Below are 21145 nucleotides of genomic sequence, written 5' to 3'. Positions count from 1 at the left end.
ACTTCTGAAAATTTATCAATATGCCCAGTGATTGAGCCAGGCAAAGTAACAGATCCTTGGCCCTCAGAATTCCCTTGAAAGAGTTGGCCAACATTAGCCAGTCATCTAAATAGAGCAGAATTCTCACTCCCAACAAATGACACCATCCCCCTACTGGTGCTAAAATCCTTGTGAATATCTGCGGTGCTGTGCACCTGCGAAGACAAAGCGCAGGAACTTGCGAGACTGAGGATTTATCGGAATGTGGAAATAAGCATCGTGCATGTCCACCGACATCATCCAGTCGTTCTTCTGTACTGCCGCTAGTACTGTGCTGGGTGATTCCATGGAGAATGGGGTTAGACAAATGACGCCACCCTCCAGATGCTTTGGGCACCAGAAAAAGACGGTTGTAAAACCCAGGAGAGTTTCCTGACACCTGCTATATTGCTTTCTTCTCTAGTAATGATACCACCTCCTTCTGAAGTACAAGAAACTTTCCATGCTGATGACGATAAGCTGGAAGAGCAATTGGAGATGACGACAGAGGAGGAGGAGACAGAAAAGGAATTTTGTAGCCTTCCTTCAGTACCTCCACCACCCAAGGTTCTGCTCATAAGTCTCTCCAAATATGCCAGAAGATCTGCAGTCGACTTCCTACTGGAACCTGAGGGCATAAAGATTCATTTCTTTCTAAAAAAATGATATTGTTATGATACAATAAAGTTTGTTCATACTTACCTGGCAGATATATATATAGCTGTATTTTCTGAAATCCGACAGAATTTTAAAAACTTCCGACACACGCAGTGGTTGACCAGGTGGTTAGTACCCATTCCCACCGCTGGGAGGCGGGTATCAGGAACCATTCCCATTTTCTATTCATAATTTTTATTTCCACTGTCCCCTGAGGGGAGGTGGGTGGGTACTTGATTATATATATCTGCCAGGTAAGTATGAACAAACTTTATTGTATCATAACAATATCATTTTGTTCATGAAACTTACCTGTCAGATATATATATAGCTGAATCCCACCGTTGGAGGTGGGAAGGGACAGAATAGAAGGATTTTGGGAAACAAATGCATGCAGATGATTTACATCTTGGTTCCACCTGTTAGCATAGCTGGCTTCGTGGTTACTGCCACGTAAGTCTGGTTTTGTGCTACTAGAGTTGCCAGTGAGGTAGAGACCTATATAGCTGGTGCACTCCAGATGATCTGTCAACAGGGGCGAGACCACGACGTGACTAGACCATATTGACCATACCATGAGGGCTAAGAAGTAAAATAAATATATATATACAGGCGGTCCCCGGGTTACGACGGTTCCGGCTTACGACGTTCCGAGGTTACGACGCTTTTTCTTAAATATTCAATGGAAAAATCCGTCCTGGGTTACGACGCTTGTTCAGAGGTTACGACGCTGACGCTTCCGACGCTCCGAGTTAACGACGCTTTTAAAAAACGCATACTATGATAAAATCCTTTATAGTTTAGCACAGTATATTAGTAAAAATAAGTTTCTGGTAGATTACAACAAAAATTTTGAGGTTATGATGATTTTCGACACTTTTTATGTCGTATTTTTCTATGTTTTTTAGTGACGCCTCATATGCGGAACTAGTTTCCGAGCGAATGAATACATACTAGCTTGCGGTGCGCCAAGTTTACATATAACAGTCCAAAAGCGCAAATAATGAAAAAAATCATTGCTTGTTTCCAGTAATAATAACAAAAAGTTTCTGGTTAGATTACAACGCAAATTCCAAGTATCCAAAGAGAGACATTATCCAGTAATTTGATCAGAGAGAGAGAGAGAGAGAGGCGTCTTCCGACGCTCCGAGTTAAGGACAGAGAAGTGTTCGTTTCATTAAACGGCCTCTGACTCATGCCAGTAAATGTTTTGTTGATACTAATAATATAAGCCTATTTAAAGATACGTTTACTTTAATTAGTCTATATGATACGTAAATAGTAATCAACTGTTCTTGTAGCCCTCAAGATTTGGCAAATCGAAGTATCCAAAGAGAGACATTATCCAGTAACTGGAACTTTGACATACGAATTTAATTTGTTCCGTTACCATCGTCGTATATCAAAACAGTTGTATCTCAAAGCATTTTTTCCCATTAAAAATAATGTAATATATTAATCCGTTCTAGCGGTATGAAACCACACCTAAACACAGCTAAATTACATATAATATACACAATTTATACACAAATAAACGAGTAATAACACATAATGATAAAATAACATAGCAATGTGATAAATGATAATAAATGTTAATAAAATCAATTAAAAAAAAGAAAGGAATTTTACTTACCACAACGAAAGATAACGTGAGGCCAGCAGGGGGAGGAGGTAGGGAAGGGTGGCAGGGAACGATTTGTTCTCTTTTTATTTACGTATGTACACTAATACTACGTAATAACACAAATGAAATAACATTGCTAAACTAATTTTTATTTATTTTTTTAATCAGTTCGTAGTTTAGAAATAATGGTGATGCCTTTGGAAGGTTTTTATAGCTTCCTTCTGCTTGATGATCGTGGATATTGTAGAAGGATTTCGACCATACTTAAGTACTTTTCTGTGGCCAAAGGTCGAACGATACGAACGCCACGTTCATGCTTTGCTATAATTTCATGTTTTGCTTCCATCGAAATCATTTTCTTGGGTTTTTTCTTATCACCTGCTTTGTCTTTAGCTTTGAGACCCATGGTTAATAATAAAATAGACAAAATAACACGAAAAATAGGCGCAAATACAACGAACTAAACAACGACGTGTTAACATGCAGCACCAACAAACAAACAGACGAACGCCATTTATCGGTCGCCTATACAACCAACACTCGTCGCAAAATCGTATCTCAAATATTTCGTTGTATATCAAAGCTTATATTTTCGCAAATTTTCTGTTGTATCTCAAAACGTTCGTATATTAGGGCAATCATATGTCAAGGTTCCAGTGTAATTTGATCAGAGAGAGAGAGAGAGAGACGCCTTGGCGGCAACAATGGTCTCGGGGATTGACGTAAAGTTTATTTTCTGAACAGATAGGACAGAGAAGTGTTCGTTTCATTAAACAGCCTCTGACTCATGGCAGGAAATGTTTTGTTTGATACTAATATATAAGCCATTTAAAGATACGTGTACTTTAATTAGTCTATATGATAGTAAATAGTAATCAGCTGTTCGTGTAGCCCTCAAGATTTGGCAAAATCACTCCAGGTTGAACATAAAACTTCAAGAATGTAGTGTCATCAGAGGATTACAATAGTTTTTACCTTCAAGAACCAGCATTCTTTTATGAAAATAACTCTAGTTGTACATAAAACTACAGGAAACAACATGTAGTGTAACCAAAGGATTACAAATAAGGTTTTTTATAACTTTTTATTAGTTTAAGACATATTTCCAAGTGTCGTTCCGGCTTACGGACGATTTTCGGCTTACGACGCGTCTCAAAGAACGGAACCCCCGTCGTAAACCCGGGGACTGCCTGTAAATATATATCACCACCTGACCAACCTAGCCAAAGTTAAGGTGTGTTAACTAAGGCTTAAGAGTTAAGAAGTCGCCGTTGTCGGCGACTCAACAATTAAATTAAGAGCTCTTCCTAACCATTTTCTACAGGATAGGATGAGTGGTACTTCTTGCCCCCAAGATTGTGTCTGCAGACACGTATGGCCCTAGCGAGCAGCAGATCTCATATGCCATCTTCACATCTCGCAGGGAGTGTGAAGTGAACACAGAGTTGCTTTGCTAAAACATGGTACTCAGGATGTTGCTGAGTGCCATGCTCTGTTGAAATGCTTCCGAGGCCGCGCCCTCACCTCGTGAGCATTCAGATAAAAAGATTTCAAATCTTTGTGCAAACCAATGAAGGAGCATTTTTGAAAGAACTCCTTAACACTAAAGCCAGGGTGTTCTTCGATATGGGCAAGTCTGGTCTTTTGTCGGAACACTGCAGATTGCCCGAATAACTTCGACTTTCTTGAGTTTTATGTAGATAAAACTTGAGAGACCCGACAGGGCACAGGACTCTCTCTGGCTCCTGCCCACTAACTTGTGCCATCATTGCTTCCAAGCTCCTGGCCCAAGGAAAACGGTTTCCATTCTTAGGCCACAACGGAAGGCTTAGAGAGCACATCGCCTTGTGTTCTCTAAAGCCAAACTTGTGACGATGGCTTAAAATCTCACTAACCCTCTTTGTCGTATCTAGGGTGGTTAGAAGAAGGCCTTCCTGATCTTCACCATGCAAGAAGTTAACAGGTAGGAGAGGTTCGAATGCTTTGACATCAAGAACTTCAGACTACGTCTAAGTTCCATATTGAAAGCTTCGATCTGGACATGCACAGTCAGTCCGTCTGTACTAAAGTCAGGTGACCGACCAGTTGACCAGTCGCAGACGAATCAAGGACAGCAAGGCTGTACCCCTGAAAGACCATAAGGCACTATTCTTCTCGCTGAAGGATGAGTGTCTGGACTGCCTGGGCAATTCAATCTAAGCAAACCTTGGGGGGTGTATCAACGCAACCCAACGTCGTCAGCGAATCAACTCCTGAGCAACTCCTGACTCGAGCTTCTGGTGCCAGGAGAAAGGAGCGAGGAGCAAAAAGGCGATTCAGTCCCGAAGGAAGAATGTCTGACAGTCCAACCTGGTCTCATGTTACACGATCATCGGGGGTGTATAAACGCAACCGACTTCGTCAACAAGAAACTCAGGGCTACTATATGTCGCCTGATCTCGCATGAGTGTCTGACTCCGAGAAAACAGGTGAGACAAAAGTATAGGTGAGCGAGTTTCGAGATTCCACAGAACTCAAAGATCGTGAAGGGCTTTGTTGTTTGACAGAAGCAAATCTCTGAGCCCAAAGGACGTCAACAACATATTTGCGTATTCTTTAACAGTTGTGACTGCCAGCATATCCCATTCTTTAGACGGAAAGGGAAGACGGTAATCTTATTCCTGTCAACATCTCGATAGTCTGAACGTAGTCAGACTCAGAGCGGAGAGGTTATAGGTACCTTTCGAGTTAGAGTAGACCGACTCTTTCGGAAAAGGTCCTTGAAAAGTGAACTAGGAAGGACGTGACCTCTGTGAATCCAGGATCCTGAAGGCCAACATGGAGCGATCAGCGTCATTGTCGCTCCCTGTGACATCATAAATCCTCTTATTACATTTCCTAAGCGATTGAAAAAGGGGAAAAGAGAAAAACTAAACATCCATCCCCGTTCAATATCCATAGGATGGCGTTTAATGGTACCGATCCCGGATCGAGAATAAGGGAGCAGAGAAGAAGAAGCCTCTTCGTCCTCAACATATCGAAGAGAAGAATGAAAGGGCGTCCCTAAAATCTCCACAACTCTCAACATACTTCTAAAGAAAGATTCCACTCGGAAGTCAGTAGTTGCTGCCGTTGATTGAGACGATTCGTACGGACTTTTGCAATCCTGTAACGAACCTCTAGAGGATCGTTACATTCTACGCCTGTTGTTATAATAGGCTCTTTCTCGTAAACTCGAACAGGGACCGAGAGAAGATACTTCTTAAGATATGAGAGAGCTGTGGAATATCAGAGTTGATCTGGACCACTGGTTCCAAAAACTCGTTTCGAGGACTGGAGGGACGACCGAATTGCTTCTACTTCTTTCAGATTAAGATCCAGGACATCTGAAACCCTATCCAGATGTCCGGCACCTTCTTTCTATCATCTCAGGTGATAGACGCACTGAGAGATGTTCAGAATCATTCCTACATCTTGAATAATATTTCAGTTTCCCGGTAGGAAAAAACTGTGGAGGTCTGAATTGCAGTCTATTCAGGGAAACAAACTTCTTCAGGAAGGAAATGGTCCCCAGCAAGCTCATCCATTCCCTCCCCGAGTATGCTTACTTCCCTAATAAGGCTGCGCTTTGCCTAAGCAGGAGAGCGTATAAAAGTGCAATGTTGTGGTAGACTCGTAGTTCTATACCGTGAGGTAACGAGCACCGAAAGGATTAAGAGATATCTCTGTTGAACATAGTAAGGCAAAACGAATGCAATGTTTATTCATTCACGTAAGAAATCCCCTCAATCTTAGGCTAAAGTCCGTGGTTGTAGGGCAGAGATACAGTTAGTCAGTCAATCCCGCAGGAGAGACGTAACCGCCAGCACAGAGATACAGTTAGTTAGTCAATCCCGCAGGAGAGAGAGACGTAACCTCTTAACTTTACGTCTGGGTTGCCAGCTACCCTATTCTACGAAGAAATAGGTCCGTTATTTTTTTGAGCAGAAAGAGACTCTCAAGCTGGTATATTTAAGCGAAACAGAAAACGCTAAATATATAGATGCGTTTGTGTCGTCAGAACACTACCATACAATGGTAAAAGATAAATCGGAAACTCCTGGAAGGCTGCAGGGAGTAACGATTAAATGTCCTTAAAATAATAGACAATAGACCTATCGGTTGCCATCCGAAGAGGTAACTATAGCAAGCGTATATGACTTGAACCAACCAGTAGTAAAATAACGCAAGGCAAAATATGATATTATATTACAATAAAGTTTGTTCATACTTACCTGGCAGACATATATATAGCTGAATTCAGAAATACAGCTACATACATATCTGACAGGCAAGTTTCATGAACAAAACTTAGAGAATCGAAGCAGACAGCTCAAGCTTCTTATGTTACTGGACATAAGCGGTCATTGACGTAGTCTACAAGTCTATTTCTTGTACGAGTCTGCGAATGATGAATGAGAGCTCTTCCGAATCTTGTCAATAAGAGCTTATCCGCTTACGCAATATAAAGTTAATGAGATGTTTGTCAATGAGAACTAACCCATTTACGGGACAGAGATATTTTGTCAATGAGGGGATACCCACTTACTTGACAAAACGATAGTATATTGTCAATGGGGGAAAATCACTGAATTGACAAAACGTAATCCAGGAAGTCGAGCATATTATTTTTCCGATTCCCCGTATCAAATCGAGGAAGGAGGCAAGAATCCTGATAAGAGACTGGGCTTTCAGCAGGTAGGACCCCGATGTTCAACTTCGGCAGCATAGTCCCGAACTTAGGAACTAACAAAATCTATCATCTGAAAAGCCCTTTCAGATGGACTAAAAAGCTTGCAACTTAAATTTATTGGCAGTATGGCAAAGGAAGTCCTGTCTTGCGCTTTCCTGAAGAGCATCCTCTTGATGAGTGCTTTTGCAAGAATCCTACCGAAAGTAGTCGAGCGTCATGACGTGTAGGACGTCGAGCTTTTACATAACCCGTAACTGCTTCATCACAAAGTCTTGACTGTGGTAGAGCAAACGAGATCTTCCCTTGAGCTTTCCTTAACTCCATCCACCTATGCGAAAAGCAATATTAATTGACAGAGACCTCTTGAATTCACGAAACCCGATGTCTTGCTGGGTTTCGAAGAAGAAGTTGTCTGTTCACTTTAAGCTTCCTCCGAAGCACTGCCTACTTCACATTCTTTGCAGGTGAGGTAGAAGGTATCACCGAAGGTAGAGGTAAAAATTCTTTAGGCCCAAATCTGAAACAAGAGCTTGAAGAGTTCAACAGAAACGTTCAGCCAGGCGACACACCTGGCGTGTGCTGGTGCACGCTCGGCGTCCACTGGCGCGCGCTCGGCGTCCACCGGCGCGCGCTCGGCGTCCACCGGCGCGCGCTCGGCGTCCACTGGCGCGCGCTCGGCGTCCACTGGCGCGCGCTTGGCGTGCACCAGCGCGCGCCTGGCGTCCATCTGAGCGTCCCGTCCAAGTCGAGAGGGAACGCCTTCTTATTCTCACAGAAATAAAGCTCGGACGTCCGCTCTCAAAAGCGTCCTGCTACTATGACTTCTTTTACGTATTTCTCGGTGGAAAGACGGACACGTGTTCAGGCGACGTTCGCCTTCCTACTTCTCACTGAAACGCATAACGAGAGAGAGAGAGAGGACTGTGAAGCGTCCTCTTCTATAAAGCTTCTATTTAGAGGGCGCGAGTCCTTCCGAAAGCTCCAACCCCTGCACGGAGAGGACGCTTCGGAGGACGAGAAGCAATCCTTCAGGATTCGTGCACGCGCACGCACTTTGGCAGTCTGGGGAGTTTCATCAGATACTGCCGAAGGCACGCCATACTACAGGGTTAGGCAAAATAAAGTCTACAGGAAGGTTAGCAGGTTCACTACCCTGACTTTTGTTACTGATTAATTGCGTACATACGAATCATACGTCTTCCTTACGGAATTAGACATGTTTACTGATTAATTGCGTACATACGAATCATACGTCTTCCTTACGGAATAGACAAAGTCTCCACACTCCTTACATGACAAATCTCAACAAAGAAGCAAGACCCATACCCCTCGTGCATACCAAGTGCGGATCTACCGAAGCTTTCGGTAGCCACACCCTATCTTTGCAAACAACCCCCTCTGAAACTAGCCTAACTAGATTCAGATATCTTATGCAAAAATGAATCAAATTCAAATCAATTTAAGATAGCGTATGCCTAGCCACAAATCCAAGTAAATAAATCAAAAGACAATTAGGATACTTAGTGGCAATGAAGTTTCCAAAATCCTAAGACGGAGGTACTGAAAACAGGTGTTTTCAGCACCAGCGACAGAAAAATTATGAATAGAAAATGGGAATGGTTCCTGATACCCGCCTCCCAGCGGCGGGAATGGGTACTAAACCACCTGGGCCCGAGCACTGCGTGGTGTCGGAAGTTTTTAAAATTCTGTCGGATTTTCAGAAAATACAGCTACAGGCAGTCCCGGGTTACGACGGGGGTTCCGTTCTTGAGACGCGTCGTAAGCCGAAAATCGTCGTAAGCCGGAACGACGCTTGGAAATATGTCTTAAACTAATAAAAAGTTATAAAAAACCTTACTTGTAATCCTTTGGTTTACACTACCATGTTGTTTCCTGTAGTTTTATGTACAACCTGGAGTTATTTTCATAAAAGAATGCTGGTTCTTGAAGGTAAAAACTATTGTAATCCTCTGGTGACACTACATTCTTGAAGTTTTATGTACAACCTGGAGTGATTTTGCAAAATCTTGAGGGCTACAAGAACAGCTGATTACTATTTACGTATCATACAGACTAATTAAAGTAAAACGTATCTTTAAATAGGCTTGATATATTCAGTATCAACAAAACATTTCCTGCCATGAGTCAGAGGCCGTTTAATGAAACGAACACTTCTCTGTCCTATCTGTTCAGAAAATAAACGTTACGTCAATCCCCGAGACCATTGTTGCCAAAGCGTCTCTCTCTCTCTCTCTCTCCTCTCTCTCTCGTCTCTCTCATCTCTCTCTCTCTCTCCTCCTCTCTCCTCTCTCTCTGATCAATTACATTGGAAACTTGACATACGATTGCCCTAATATACGAATGTTTTGAGATACAACAGAAAATTTGCGAAAATACAAGCTTTGATATACAACGAAATATTTGAGATACGATTTTGCGATGAGTGTTAGTTGTATAGGCGACCGATAAATGGCGTTCAGTCTGTTTGTTTGTTGGTGCTGCATGTTAACACGTCGTTGTTTAGTTCGTTGTATTTGCGCCTATTTTTCGTGTTATTTTGTCTATTTTATTATTAACCATGGGTCTCAAAGCTAAAGACAAAGCAGGTGATAAGAAAAAATCCAAGAAAATGATTTCGATGGAAGCAAAACATGAAATTATAGCAAAGCATGAACGTGGCATTCGTATCGTCGATTTGGAAAACGAGTATGGTCGAAATCCTTCTACAATATCCACGATCATCAAGCAGAAGGAAGCTATAAAAACCCCCGAGACCATTGTTGCCAAAGCGTCTCTCTCTCTCTCTCTCTCTCTCTCTCTCTCTCTCTCTCTCTCTGATCAAATTGTACTGGATAATGTCTCTCTTTGGATACTTCGATTTTGCCAAATATTGAGGGCTACAAGAACAGTTGATTACTATTTACGTATCATATAGACTAATTAAAGTAAAGTATCTTTAAATAGGCTTATATTATTAGTATCAACAAAACATTTACTGGCATGAGTCAGAGGCCGTTTAACGAAACGAACACTTCTCTGTCCTTAACTCGGAGCGTCGGAAGACGCCTCTCTCTCTCTCTCTCTCTGATCAAATTACTGGATAATGTCTCTCTTTGGATACTTGGAATTTGCGTTGTAATCTAACCAGAAACTTCGTTTTGTTATTATTACTGGAAACAAGCAATGATTTTTTCATTATTTGCGCTTTTGGACTGTTATATGTAAACTAGTATGTATTCATTCGCTCGGAAACTAGTTCCGCATATGAGGCGTCACTAAAAAAACATAGAAAAATACAACATAAAAAGTGTCGAAAATCATCATAATCTCAAAATTTTGTTGTAATCTAACCAGAAACTTATTTTTATTAATATACTATGCTAAACTATAAAGGATTTTTATCATAGTATGCGTTTTTTAAAAGCGTCGTTAACTCGGGAGCGTCGGAAGCGTCAGCGTCGTAACCTCGGAACAAGCGTCGTAACCCAGGACGGATTTTTTCCATTGAATATTTAAGAAAAAGCGTCGTAACCTCGGAACGTCGTAAGCCGGAACCGTCGTAACCCGGGGACCGCCTGTATATATATATCTGACAGGTAAGTTTCATGAACAAACTTAGCAGTTTTGTTTTTATTGGAACCTGGTACGGACCTACAAAAGGGCTTAGCAGCTGAAGATTGTTCATGAGATGAGGAAGGACGAATTTTTGCCGGAGGGCCAGACGGCAAGATGGAGCAGGTCTTTTGTTCCCTGCTTTAAAAGGTTGTCTGATAAATTCCCTATTTTCCTGTATGGAAATATCCTCCTTTATTGCCTTAAATAAAGATGGATTCAGAAGGCGGTCCACAGGGGAACCCAAAACTGCAGCCATCTTCTGAGAAGGAGAGACCTTAGTTGAAAGATAAGAGCACAATTGTTCTCTTATCTTCAAGATCGAATTAGTGAAAGCATGAGAACATTCGCCTGCCGCGTCTGAAATAGCCTTATTCAGGCAAGACATATAATCTAAAGATTCTTCCCAAGTTTTGATACCCGCTGGCGTCAGAAAGTCTTTAAGCTGACGCAGAGAAGCGGCAATAGTACTTAGCGAAAGTTCCGCAAAAGACAAAACCTCAATACTTCTAAACAAAGACTTGGACAAAGTCTCTGCCTCTGTATTAGACCAAAGCACCTTATCAGTCTCAAGAGCGTGTCTTTTCATAGGATCGAGACACGCAAGGAAATCAGCATCGTCGACCGAGGACAGTTTCAGCGCCGGCAACGAGCCTGTGTCGTAATAACCGACTCTACGCGATTTCAAAAACCCTGGAATACCAGAGCTGGCAGGCTTACCAGAAGCTTTGTGCACCAGAAGACAAGATATTTTGTCAAAACGTCCTCTAATTGAAGGCGAAAGCTTAGGTTTCTTCAAAGACTTAATGGGAGTTGGAATGCTGGAAGACAAAAATGACCTAGTCTCTACAGAATCTCTTTCCTCCACCAAATGAGGATAAAGAGAAGCGCAACGCTCCAGTAAGCTTCGAAAGACTGAAGGAGACCCTTCTGACTCGAGCTCTTCTTCCGCCAGTTGAGGATTCGAGACGACAGCAGCCGACTCCTCGCAACGAAAATTTGGTTCGATAGGCGAAGAGCCTCCGAGAGAAACAGTCTGCAGTTGTCTACCAGCATCAACACCAGTCGGCCAAGCCGAAGCAGAGGGGATGCCCATCGGCAAAGAAAATGGGACTTGTAAGAGAGGCGGAGAAGATTTGTCGACACTGAACTGCATTACTTCGTCCGAATGCGTCTCAAGTGGCTTGGGAACGATCCCAGATGACACATCTTTAGAGAGTAAAGCAGCTAGAATAACATCTAGTTTGGAAACAACAGTAGAATCTGTAACCATAGAAGGAAGAGAAAGAGAGACATTAGCAGTCCACCTGAGACTCTCCAACAGTAGAAGACCTAGGAATAGCTGAGAAAGATTTAGAATGAGACGTAGAAGCAGACGAAATAGGTTCAACTCTTGCAGGTTCTAGAAACCTCATTGCTAGCTCTGGATGAAGGCGAGGTCGAAATACTGTGCGAAGACTTACGCCTACCAAAATGATCTTTCGGCAAACGCATTAAGCGTGACTGCGTGTGAGAGCGTGAAAAAGGAGAGGTAGGAGTCGGAGGGCACAGAACCCCATCGCCCCAAAACCGACCCGGTTTCCTGGCAGCGGACTTTTCCAACTGTTGCAGGGCAATCCTAGGCTTGTGCTACATACGGGCGAGGGCACTGACACCTTCCATCTACAAGGTAATGCAAAAAAGAAAATTCACTATGGAGGGACTCGGAACGGTTTGTTTCAAGTTTCTCGATACACTTTTCCTGAACCGAGAGGGGAGCGGAAATTGGAGCTACAGAGGAAACGCTAGTACTATCATTATCAGTATTAGGCCTAGTAGTATAGGAAAAAACCATAGTTTGAGTCGAGGTAACAGCAGACGAAGGCTCAACAGAAATGGGAGAAAGGGTAGCTTTATGCCCTGACCTAATTAATTGCTTCCGCAGTCTATCTGCTTCCCTTCTTTTCCTATTTCTAATACTTTTGAGCATAATATCCTTAGGTCAATCCTTGTATTACTCACACCTAATCTCTAGATCACACACTGTACCCCTGCAGCTGGTACAAACATTATGTTGATCTATCTCAAATTTAGGCATTCTTGTTACACAATAATCATTCCTACATAGCCTGATATTGGTTGACTCGCTTCCGGTGGAAGACATCCTAGGATGATTAAATTTACAGTATCATGATAGAAGAAAAACAGCCAAGATTCACCAAATACCAACATACGCCTATACCTAATGGTGGCAAGGAGAATTCTGACTAGAGCTAAAATATTCGAACACACCTGGTGGAGAACAGGTGAACTGGACAGTCTTCCGGGTCAGCCAAGCGATCGTTTTTTCTTTTGGTTTGAATGCCAACTCTCCTATCAGCGTTGAGATATGAGCTAACTTTAACAGTAGGTAAGATTCACCTAAATGTATCTAATTAGAAACTATTACATTTAGCTTTGTTTGTGGTATAATTTTTTCTCAATTTACATGAAAAATTAAGCTGCTTTCCAAATATATTTGCCTGCTATTTTTCTTCTATTCAATTACACTTGTATACATTCAAATAAAAAACCTTCCTGTAAATAAACAAGTAATTCCACTCATGATATCCATCTTTTTTGTTAAATCTATTAAGTTCCATTTGCTTTAAACTAAAAGAAATCTCAATCATACCTGCGTAAATTCTCTCGTAAGCCGCTCAGTCTGCATATGCCACGTTCGACTATCTTGGCCATGAGGTACGGATAAAGATTTAAATTGACGTAATTCTACAGTTGTATCCTTCGCTAATCCATTAGTATAATGCTGTACTTGGTGCCTGTAAAAGTAAAGAATTCAGTGGTAAACTGTAAGCCCCTGGAAATTGAAATGTGCAGACAGAAATACAGTATGTAGAGAGGAATATATTATTAAGTTTACAGTCATAAATAAAAGCACCAAACCTGCTAAAACTGTGCACCAATACTTTATAATAAGCAGTAAATCTATAAAAATAAAGATTAATGCCACCACCCTGCAAACAGATGCTTTCTGAAAACTGCACAACATACCCTACTGTTCTAAAGGTAAAAGTAAACTAAACTAGCCCATTACTTCAAGATTCAGTTGTACAACATTACCCGATCAGCTAATGTTAACAGAATGTGAATACAGAAATTCCTTTACGTATGCAAGGCACAATATTCATAAAGTCAGAGATCCTTAAGATTTCAGAAAATAGTAAAAAACTGAACATAAAATGAAACTGTATGTCCTTCAAAATAATGTTTCATTTTTCTTTCACTCATAACTTAAAAGAGCATTTGTATAACATGTTATAGCTTATCACAGTATTTTATCTTACAGTACAACTTTTTATAAAAAAAATTAAGAATTGCTTTGATGAGTGTGCAAACGCTATGTCAACGTCTTAATGTTCTTCCATAGTTTATAGAACATGTACTTTCACTATGCTTATTCATTACTAAAGTACAATTTTATTTCTTTTTAGCATTAATGATATTTTAAGATACAGCCTAATATAGAATTTTATATATTAAAACTTGACACTTATCAAAAAAATATTGTGATACGTAATATAGCCTAGACTAACTCTGGAGTGCTTATAAATCTGGACTTTAAGTGTCCCCAAGGTAAATGACAAACTCTTGATTTTTTTCAGCAAATAGTTGGATATTACTTGCGCAAATATGGTACTTTATGAAGAGAAAGTGGGGAGTGTTACTTCATCAACTACCATTTCATTTCTAAGCCTACACCTAAGAACTCTCCCTTACCCTTGGCATCCTCTTCATCTGCTGATCATATTATGTGAATTTGGATGCTGACCATAGTGCTTATATCCACTAATATCCTTATAAGTAAGTACAAATTTAATTAAAAATGCAAGACGTACATATTCAAGTTTATATCTGATTATGTTAAGGGGTTTCTTCATATTAATAAGAAGGTAATGACAGATACGTACTATTATTCAAATTTAAAAAGGTTGAAAGATAATAAGAAGGTAATGACAGATACGTACTATATTCTAAATTGAAAAAGGTGAAAGATTCTAAGAAGGTAATAATAGATACTATCTATTGAAATGAAAAAACCTGAAAGATACTTACCAGTTACAGAAACTTATTAATTATTTTTTAATTACATTCCATATCTAATTCAACTGTAATATCATTGGACTTAGTAAGCATTTTTAATGTTTAAGTAGACTCCTCTGTTTTTATTATTAATTATTAGTATGTTTGTATAAACATTGTTAATATGATATTGTCATGTTACAATAAAGTTTTATACATACTTACCTGACAGATATATACTTAGCTATAGACTCCGTCGTCTCCGACAGAATTTCAAATTTCGCGGCACACGCTACCGGTAGGTCAGGTGATCTACCGCCCTGCCCTGGGTGGCAGGACTAGGAACCATTCCCGTTTTCTAATCAGAATTCTTCTCTTCCACCTGTCTCCTGCGGGGAGGCTGGGTGGGCCATTAATCGTATATATCTGTCAGGTAAGTACAGTATGTATAAAACTTTATTGTAACATGACAATATCATTTTTATACATTCAACTTCCCTGCCAGATATATACTTAGCTGATTAGCACCCATTGGTGGTGGGTAAGAGACAGCTAACTACTGAAATAGACAGGTAAACAACATATGTTGTAGGTATTAATAAACCTTGGTTCCTACCTTATTAGGCTGGAGACTTCGCGGCTACTGCCTTGGAGTCTGCTTAGCCTCAAGAGCCTCAGCGAGATATTGATCTATGGCTAAGAGTTCTTGTGGGTCTGCCAATGGGGTCTTATCCACTTACTCGGCAGAGCCTAAAGGCCTTTGTCATTGGGTGCTATTCCACTAACATGACAATACACCTTGTTCAAGGAGCACAACACCGATCCCGATCACCTGATCCTAACATCCATGTTAGTTCTAAGATTGCAAGGAGTTATCCCCGAACTCCTTACAAACAAACCAAAACTCGAAACATAATTACCCTTTCATTTTTACAAAATATACAAAAAAAAATTTTGTACTCCCCTACTAGCCATACATACCCTTGATCCCATACCAGCAATAACACTATGTTCCCGTGCAACATCAGTGAGCTTGCTAATAGAAAACCAAGCACATATCTGACAAGAGGGTTTATGTACGATAAAACACACTATTAAAGGATCAGTCTTTGCTCCAAGACCCAGCACTGTATCTGCTGATACAAATGGACCTAGAGAGAAGCACTTCTCATAGGTCACTCTCACATCCTTCAGATAATGAGATGCAAACACTGAATTGCACCTCCAATACGTAGTCTCAATGATATTTTTTAAGAGACATATTCTTTTGGAACGCCAAGGACGTTGCTACTGCTCTCACCTCATGGGTCTTGACCTTTAGAAGACCGAAGGATTCCTCCGAGCAGTTCTTGTGAGCGTCCGTAATTACGCTTCTCACAAAGAAAGCCAAGGCGTTCTTGGACATGAGTCTTTTGGGGTTCTTCACAGCACACCAAAGACCTTGTTGACAAGCTCCCATCTGTCTCTTCCTCTCTAAATAAAATTCAAGAGCTCTCACTGGACAGAGAGACCTCTCTATCTCTCTGCCTACGAGGTTAGATATACCTTTTACTTCCAAGCTTCTGGGCCAAGGTTTTGACGGGTTTTTTCGTTCTTCGCCGAAAACATTGTCTGGAACGAACAGATGGCAAAGCATCTCTTTGAACCCCACCCCACTGTGGAATCTAGAGCGTGTAATTCGCTCGTCCTCTTGGCTGTAGCGAGAGACAACAGGAATAAGCATTTCCTAGTGACGTCGCGGAAGGAAGCCAGATGTAAAGGCTCGAATTTATCCGATGAAAGGAATTTCAGGACCACGTCCAGATTCCAACTAGGTGTTCTAGGAGTTGCTGCTTTTGAAGTTTCAAAGGATCTAATTAGATCGTGTAGATCTTTGTTGTCTGCAATATCTAGCCCTCGATTTCTAAATACTGAAGACAGCATGCTTCTGTATCCCTTTATTGTTGAGACAGATAGGTGTGATTCCTCTCTCAGAAAGAGGAGGAAATCGGCAATATTCACTATAGAGGTACTGGAGGAGGACAGCTTCTGACTCTTACACCACCTCCTAAAGACTTCCCACTTCGATTGGTATACTCTTCTCGTCGAAGCTCTGCGGGCTCTAGCGATAGAGCCCGCAGCCTTGCGAGAAAAAGCCCCTCGCTCTGACAAGTCTTTCGATAGTCGAAAGGCAGTCAGAGCGAGAACTGGGAGGTTGTGATGAAATCTCTCGAAGTGGGGTTGTCTGAGTAGATCTGGTCTGTTTGGAAGAGATCTGGGGAGTCCACTATCCACTCCAGTGACCGTCCGTGAACCATTCCTGGGCTGGCCAAATGGGGCTATTAGTGTCAACTTCGTGTTCTTCGAAGCTACGAACTTCCTGAGCACTTCCCCCAGGATCTTGAACGGGGAAAGGCGTATGCGTCCACACCCGACCAATCCAGGAGAAACGTGTCTATTGCGAAGGCTCTCGGATCTTCCACTAGAGAGCAAAAGATCTCTATTCTTTTGGAGAGGAACGTCGCAAACAGGTCTATGTGAGGTCTCCCCCACAGGGACCAAAGACTTCGACACACTTCTTCGTGTAGAGTCCATTCTGTGGGAAGGACCTGATTCCTCCTGCTCAGTCTGTCCGCTCTCACATTCTTTATCCCTTGAACAAATCTTGTGAGGAGAGTTATGCCTCTTTCTTCTGTCCAGGTTAACAGGTGTCTTGTTAACTGAAAGAGGGAGAAAGAGTGCGTGCCTCCTTGCTTGCGTATGTAAGCCAGAGCCGTGGTGTTGTCCGAGTTTATCTGTATCACCCCGCCTCTGACTATCTCTTTGAAGAACTTTAAGGCTAGGTGTATGGCCACTAGTTCATTGCAATTGATGTGCCAGGACACCTGTTTCCTTTGTCCAGGTGCCTGACACCTCCCTTGCTCCTAGCGTCGCTCCCCATCCCGACTCCGAAGCGTCGGAATATAACACTTGGTCTGGGTTCTGCAGGGCAAGCGATACGCCTTCGTTTTTTTGAAGAGGAAGGATCCACCACTTCAAATGATCTTTTACCTCTTGTGGAAGCGGGAAGATGTCCGAGAGTTGTCCCGTCTTCCAACTCCACCACCCCTTTCAGGAAAAACTGAAGAGGGCGAAGGTGAAGCCTCCCCAGAGAGAAGAACTTTTCTAGTGAGGACAGGGTCCCTAAAAGGCTCAGATAATCCCTCGCTGAACTGTTCTTTCTCTCTAAGAAGCTCGAGATTTTTGACAAACCTCGAGTGATTCTTTCTCACGAAGGAAATACTCGAAAACCCCGAGAATCCATCTGAATCCCCAGATAGACCAAGCTCTGGCTGGGGATCAGCTGCGACTTCTCGAGGTTGACGAGTAATCCCAGCGATTCTATCATGTTCCTTGTTACTGATAAGTCCTCCAAGCACTGAATCTCCGACTTGGCCCTGATCAGCCAGTCGTCAAGTAGAGGGAGATGTTTATTCCCTCTAGGTGAAGCCATCTTGCCACATTCGCCATCAGGTTGGTGAATACTTGCGGAGCTGTAGACAGATCCGAAGCACAGAGCCCTGAATGAAAAATCTTGTCTCCTATTACAAAACGAAGATATTTCTTTGACAAATGGTGAATGGGAACGTGGAAATATCATCTTGCAAGTCCAGAGACCATCCAATCTCCTGGACGAAGAGCCGACATTACTGAAGCGGACGTTTCCATGCGAAACTTCTTTTTCTGAACAAAGCGATTCAGAGCGCTTACGTCCAGAACTGGTCTCCACCCCCCCCATGCCTTTGGTACTAGAAAAGGGCGATTGTAAAATCCCGGGGGAGTGTGGATCCTGCACAAGTTCGATGGCCTCCTTTTCCCACATTTGTTCCACCATTTGAAGGAGAGTCTTCCTCATTACAGGGTCTCTGTACCTCGCTGACAGTTCCCGAGGCGTAGATGTTAGGGGAGGGCTGTCCTCGAAGGGGATTACATATCCCTTCTTTAGGACCGACACTGACCAAGGGTCGGTCCCCTTTTTGCCCATACTCCTGCAAAGTTCAGGAGTCTGGCGCCCACTGGTGCTTGGAGGAGCAACAAGTCATTTGGTTTCCTTGAAAGGTCTAAAGGAAGACCTTCCTCTCTTGTCAGAGCTCTTCTTTCTCTAGGCAGGGGGACGAAGCCGCTGCACCTCCACGAAAGGGTGCTGAGGAGGACGAGAGTCCTTCTTAATCGCCGACACTACAGGGCGTCCTTTCTTGGACGTTTGTGTTAGTAGGTCCTGTGTCGCCTTCTCAGTTAGCGAGCGAGATATATCCTTCACTAACTGAGAAGGAAACAGATGATCCGATAGAGGGGCGAACAATAAAGCAGTCCTCTGGCTCGGAGAAACCCCTTTTGATAATAGGGATCCATATACTGATCTCTTCTTCAGGAGACCAGCACCAAAAAGGGAAGCCACTTCTCCCGAACCGTCCTGTACTGCCTTGTCCATGCAAGACAGGACGCTATGGAGAATCTCTGGATTTTAAGAAACTCCGGATCTTTAGATTTGTTGGCCAGAACTCCGAGTGACCAATCCAGAAAGTTGAACACTCTAAAGTGACAAAAAGTCCCTTTAGAAAGTGGTTCAACTCCGAAGTGCTCCACGTCGATCTGACCGATCCTAAGGAGTGACGTCTAGAGGCCTCCACTAAATTGGAAAAGTCCGCATCTGCCGAGGCAGGCAGAGAAAGACCCATAGTCTCTCCTGTCCCATACCAAATACCTCTCTTTCCATGTAGTTTGGAAGGAGGCATGCAGAATACCGTCTTCCCCAACTCTTTCTTCTTGTCCATCCAAGAATCTAAAGAATGGAGTGCCTTCTTCATCGAAATTGCAGGCTTCATTTTCAGAAAGGCCGAAGATTTTGCCGTAGCCGAGCTCGAAAAGAGAGAACGAGGAGAAGGAGGAGCTGCCGGACTAAGAGAGTCTCCAAACTCTTGTAGCAATAATGAGGAATAAGACCTTATAACTCGAGGGGAGAGTCCTCATTTGCAGGAGGTTCGTCATCAGACAAATCGTCTAAACCTCGATCAGACGAAGGAGAAAGCTCACGTTTGGAGGGAGAGTCCTTCCAAGACCTCCTACGATCTGAAGGAGAGGAGCTCCTATTTGGAGAAGAGTCATAAATTCCAGGAACGAGTCTCCGACTCCTGCCTCCTGGCTCTTGACTCTTGCCTCCTGACTCCTGCCTCCTGGCTCCTGACTCCTGCCTCCTGACTCCGGACTCCTGCCTCCTGACTCCGGACTCTGGCTCCGCCTCCTGACTCCTGCCTCTTGCTCCTGGCTCCTGCCTCTTGACTCCTGACTCCTGCCTCTGCCTCCTGGCTCTTGCCTCCTGGCTCCTGCCTCCTGCCTGGATGACTCCACACTCTGGCTCTTGGCTCCTGCCTCCTGGTTGACTCCTCACTCCTGGCTCTTGGCTCCTGCCTCCTGGGTGACTCCTCACTCCTGGCCGGTGCCAGACGTCTGATAGGTTCATCCACGTTCGTACAGGAAACCTCACCTCGAGTAGGAGCATCGATCCTGGCGGCAGATACCTCCATACGTCTGGAGGATCTTTTGATCGGAAGGGAAGAGTCTTTCCTTCTAGGAGGCTCCTTTGACAGAACTCCTACAAAAGACGAAATCTGCTCTTGCATCGCCATCATGAACCTCTTCGTAACCTCCTCTTTATCCTCTTCGGGAGGAGGGGGAAGGAGGAGGGGAGGAGTCCATAGCCTCCACCTCCTGACTCCTTCTCCCTCTGGTTGAAAGAATGGCTCTTCTGCCTTCTTAACTCCGAAGGAGACTCCTCAGGAAGTTTTCTGGGCTCGAATCATCGTCGGAGCCTTCCAACTCCTCTTGAGTGGTCGAGATCGATCTGAATCCCTCCAATCACGTCTCGGAGATGAAGATCCCGACGACGAAAAACACTCACGCAGGACGCTTTTACAATAGCGATCCTTGGCAGTCTGGGGTGTCACAGAAACCGCCGAAGGGACACCTGATCGGTGGGGATTCTCCACAACCTCCTTTCGGTTTTCGACATTCCTTCTCCTCGGGCATGTGAGCTTGGAAGAGGTCTAGACCTAGGAGCGTTGCGGAGCGACCAGATGCCCCCTCCACTACACTGGGGACACTCATATCACTGGTCCACTGAATAATCACTAGCCGTTACCTTGTATGGCAGCCATTTTGTTTTCCATCAACTTGAAGGCTGCTTTTAGATCCGCAAGTTCTTTCGCTGAATCTACAGGTTCTGCAATAGGAGAAGGGACTGCAATGGAAGGAGAAGTAGCAATACTTACCCTGGGAAGATCCCAAGCTAGGATTAGTTCAGATCTCGAACTACTTAAACTTCTATAAGAAGCCTTCCTCACTCTTTCTCTCTCTAACTTTTTTAAATAATTAGTTAGATTCTTCCATTTATTCTCACTCAAATTCTCACATTCCTTGCAAGTATTAGTAAAAGAACATTCATACTC

The 21145-nt window shown here is 42.9% G+C and overlaps 1 protein-coding gene across 4 annotated transcripts in view; it reads right to left on the bottom strand.

Moving 5' to 3' along the window:
• Positions 1-21145, bottom strand: part of LOC135225731 (syntaxin-7-like) — a 96198-nt gene that overhangs the window by 38937 nt on the left and 36116 nt on the right. For all 4 annotated transcript variants that reach the window (XM_064265112.1, XM_064265115.1, XM_064265114.1 and 1 more), the window contains exon 4: positions 13276-13420. In XM_064265112.1, coding sequence (XP_064121182.1) covers positions 13276-13420 — 145 coding nt within the window. The remainder of the gene's footprint in view (positions 1-13275; positions 13421-21145) is intronic.

The sequence above is a fragment of the Macrobrachium nipponense genome, chromosome 13 (genome assembly GCF_015104395.2).
Source record: "Macrobrachium nipponense isolate FS-2020 chromosome 13, ASM1510439v2, whole genome shotgun sequence".
Taxonomy (NCBI): domain Eukaryota; kingdom Metazoa; phylum Arthropoda; class Malacostraca; order Decapoda; family Palaemonidae; genus Macrobrachium; species Macrobrachium nipponense.
This window is presented reverse-complemented; position numbering and strand designations above follow the sequence as displayed.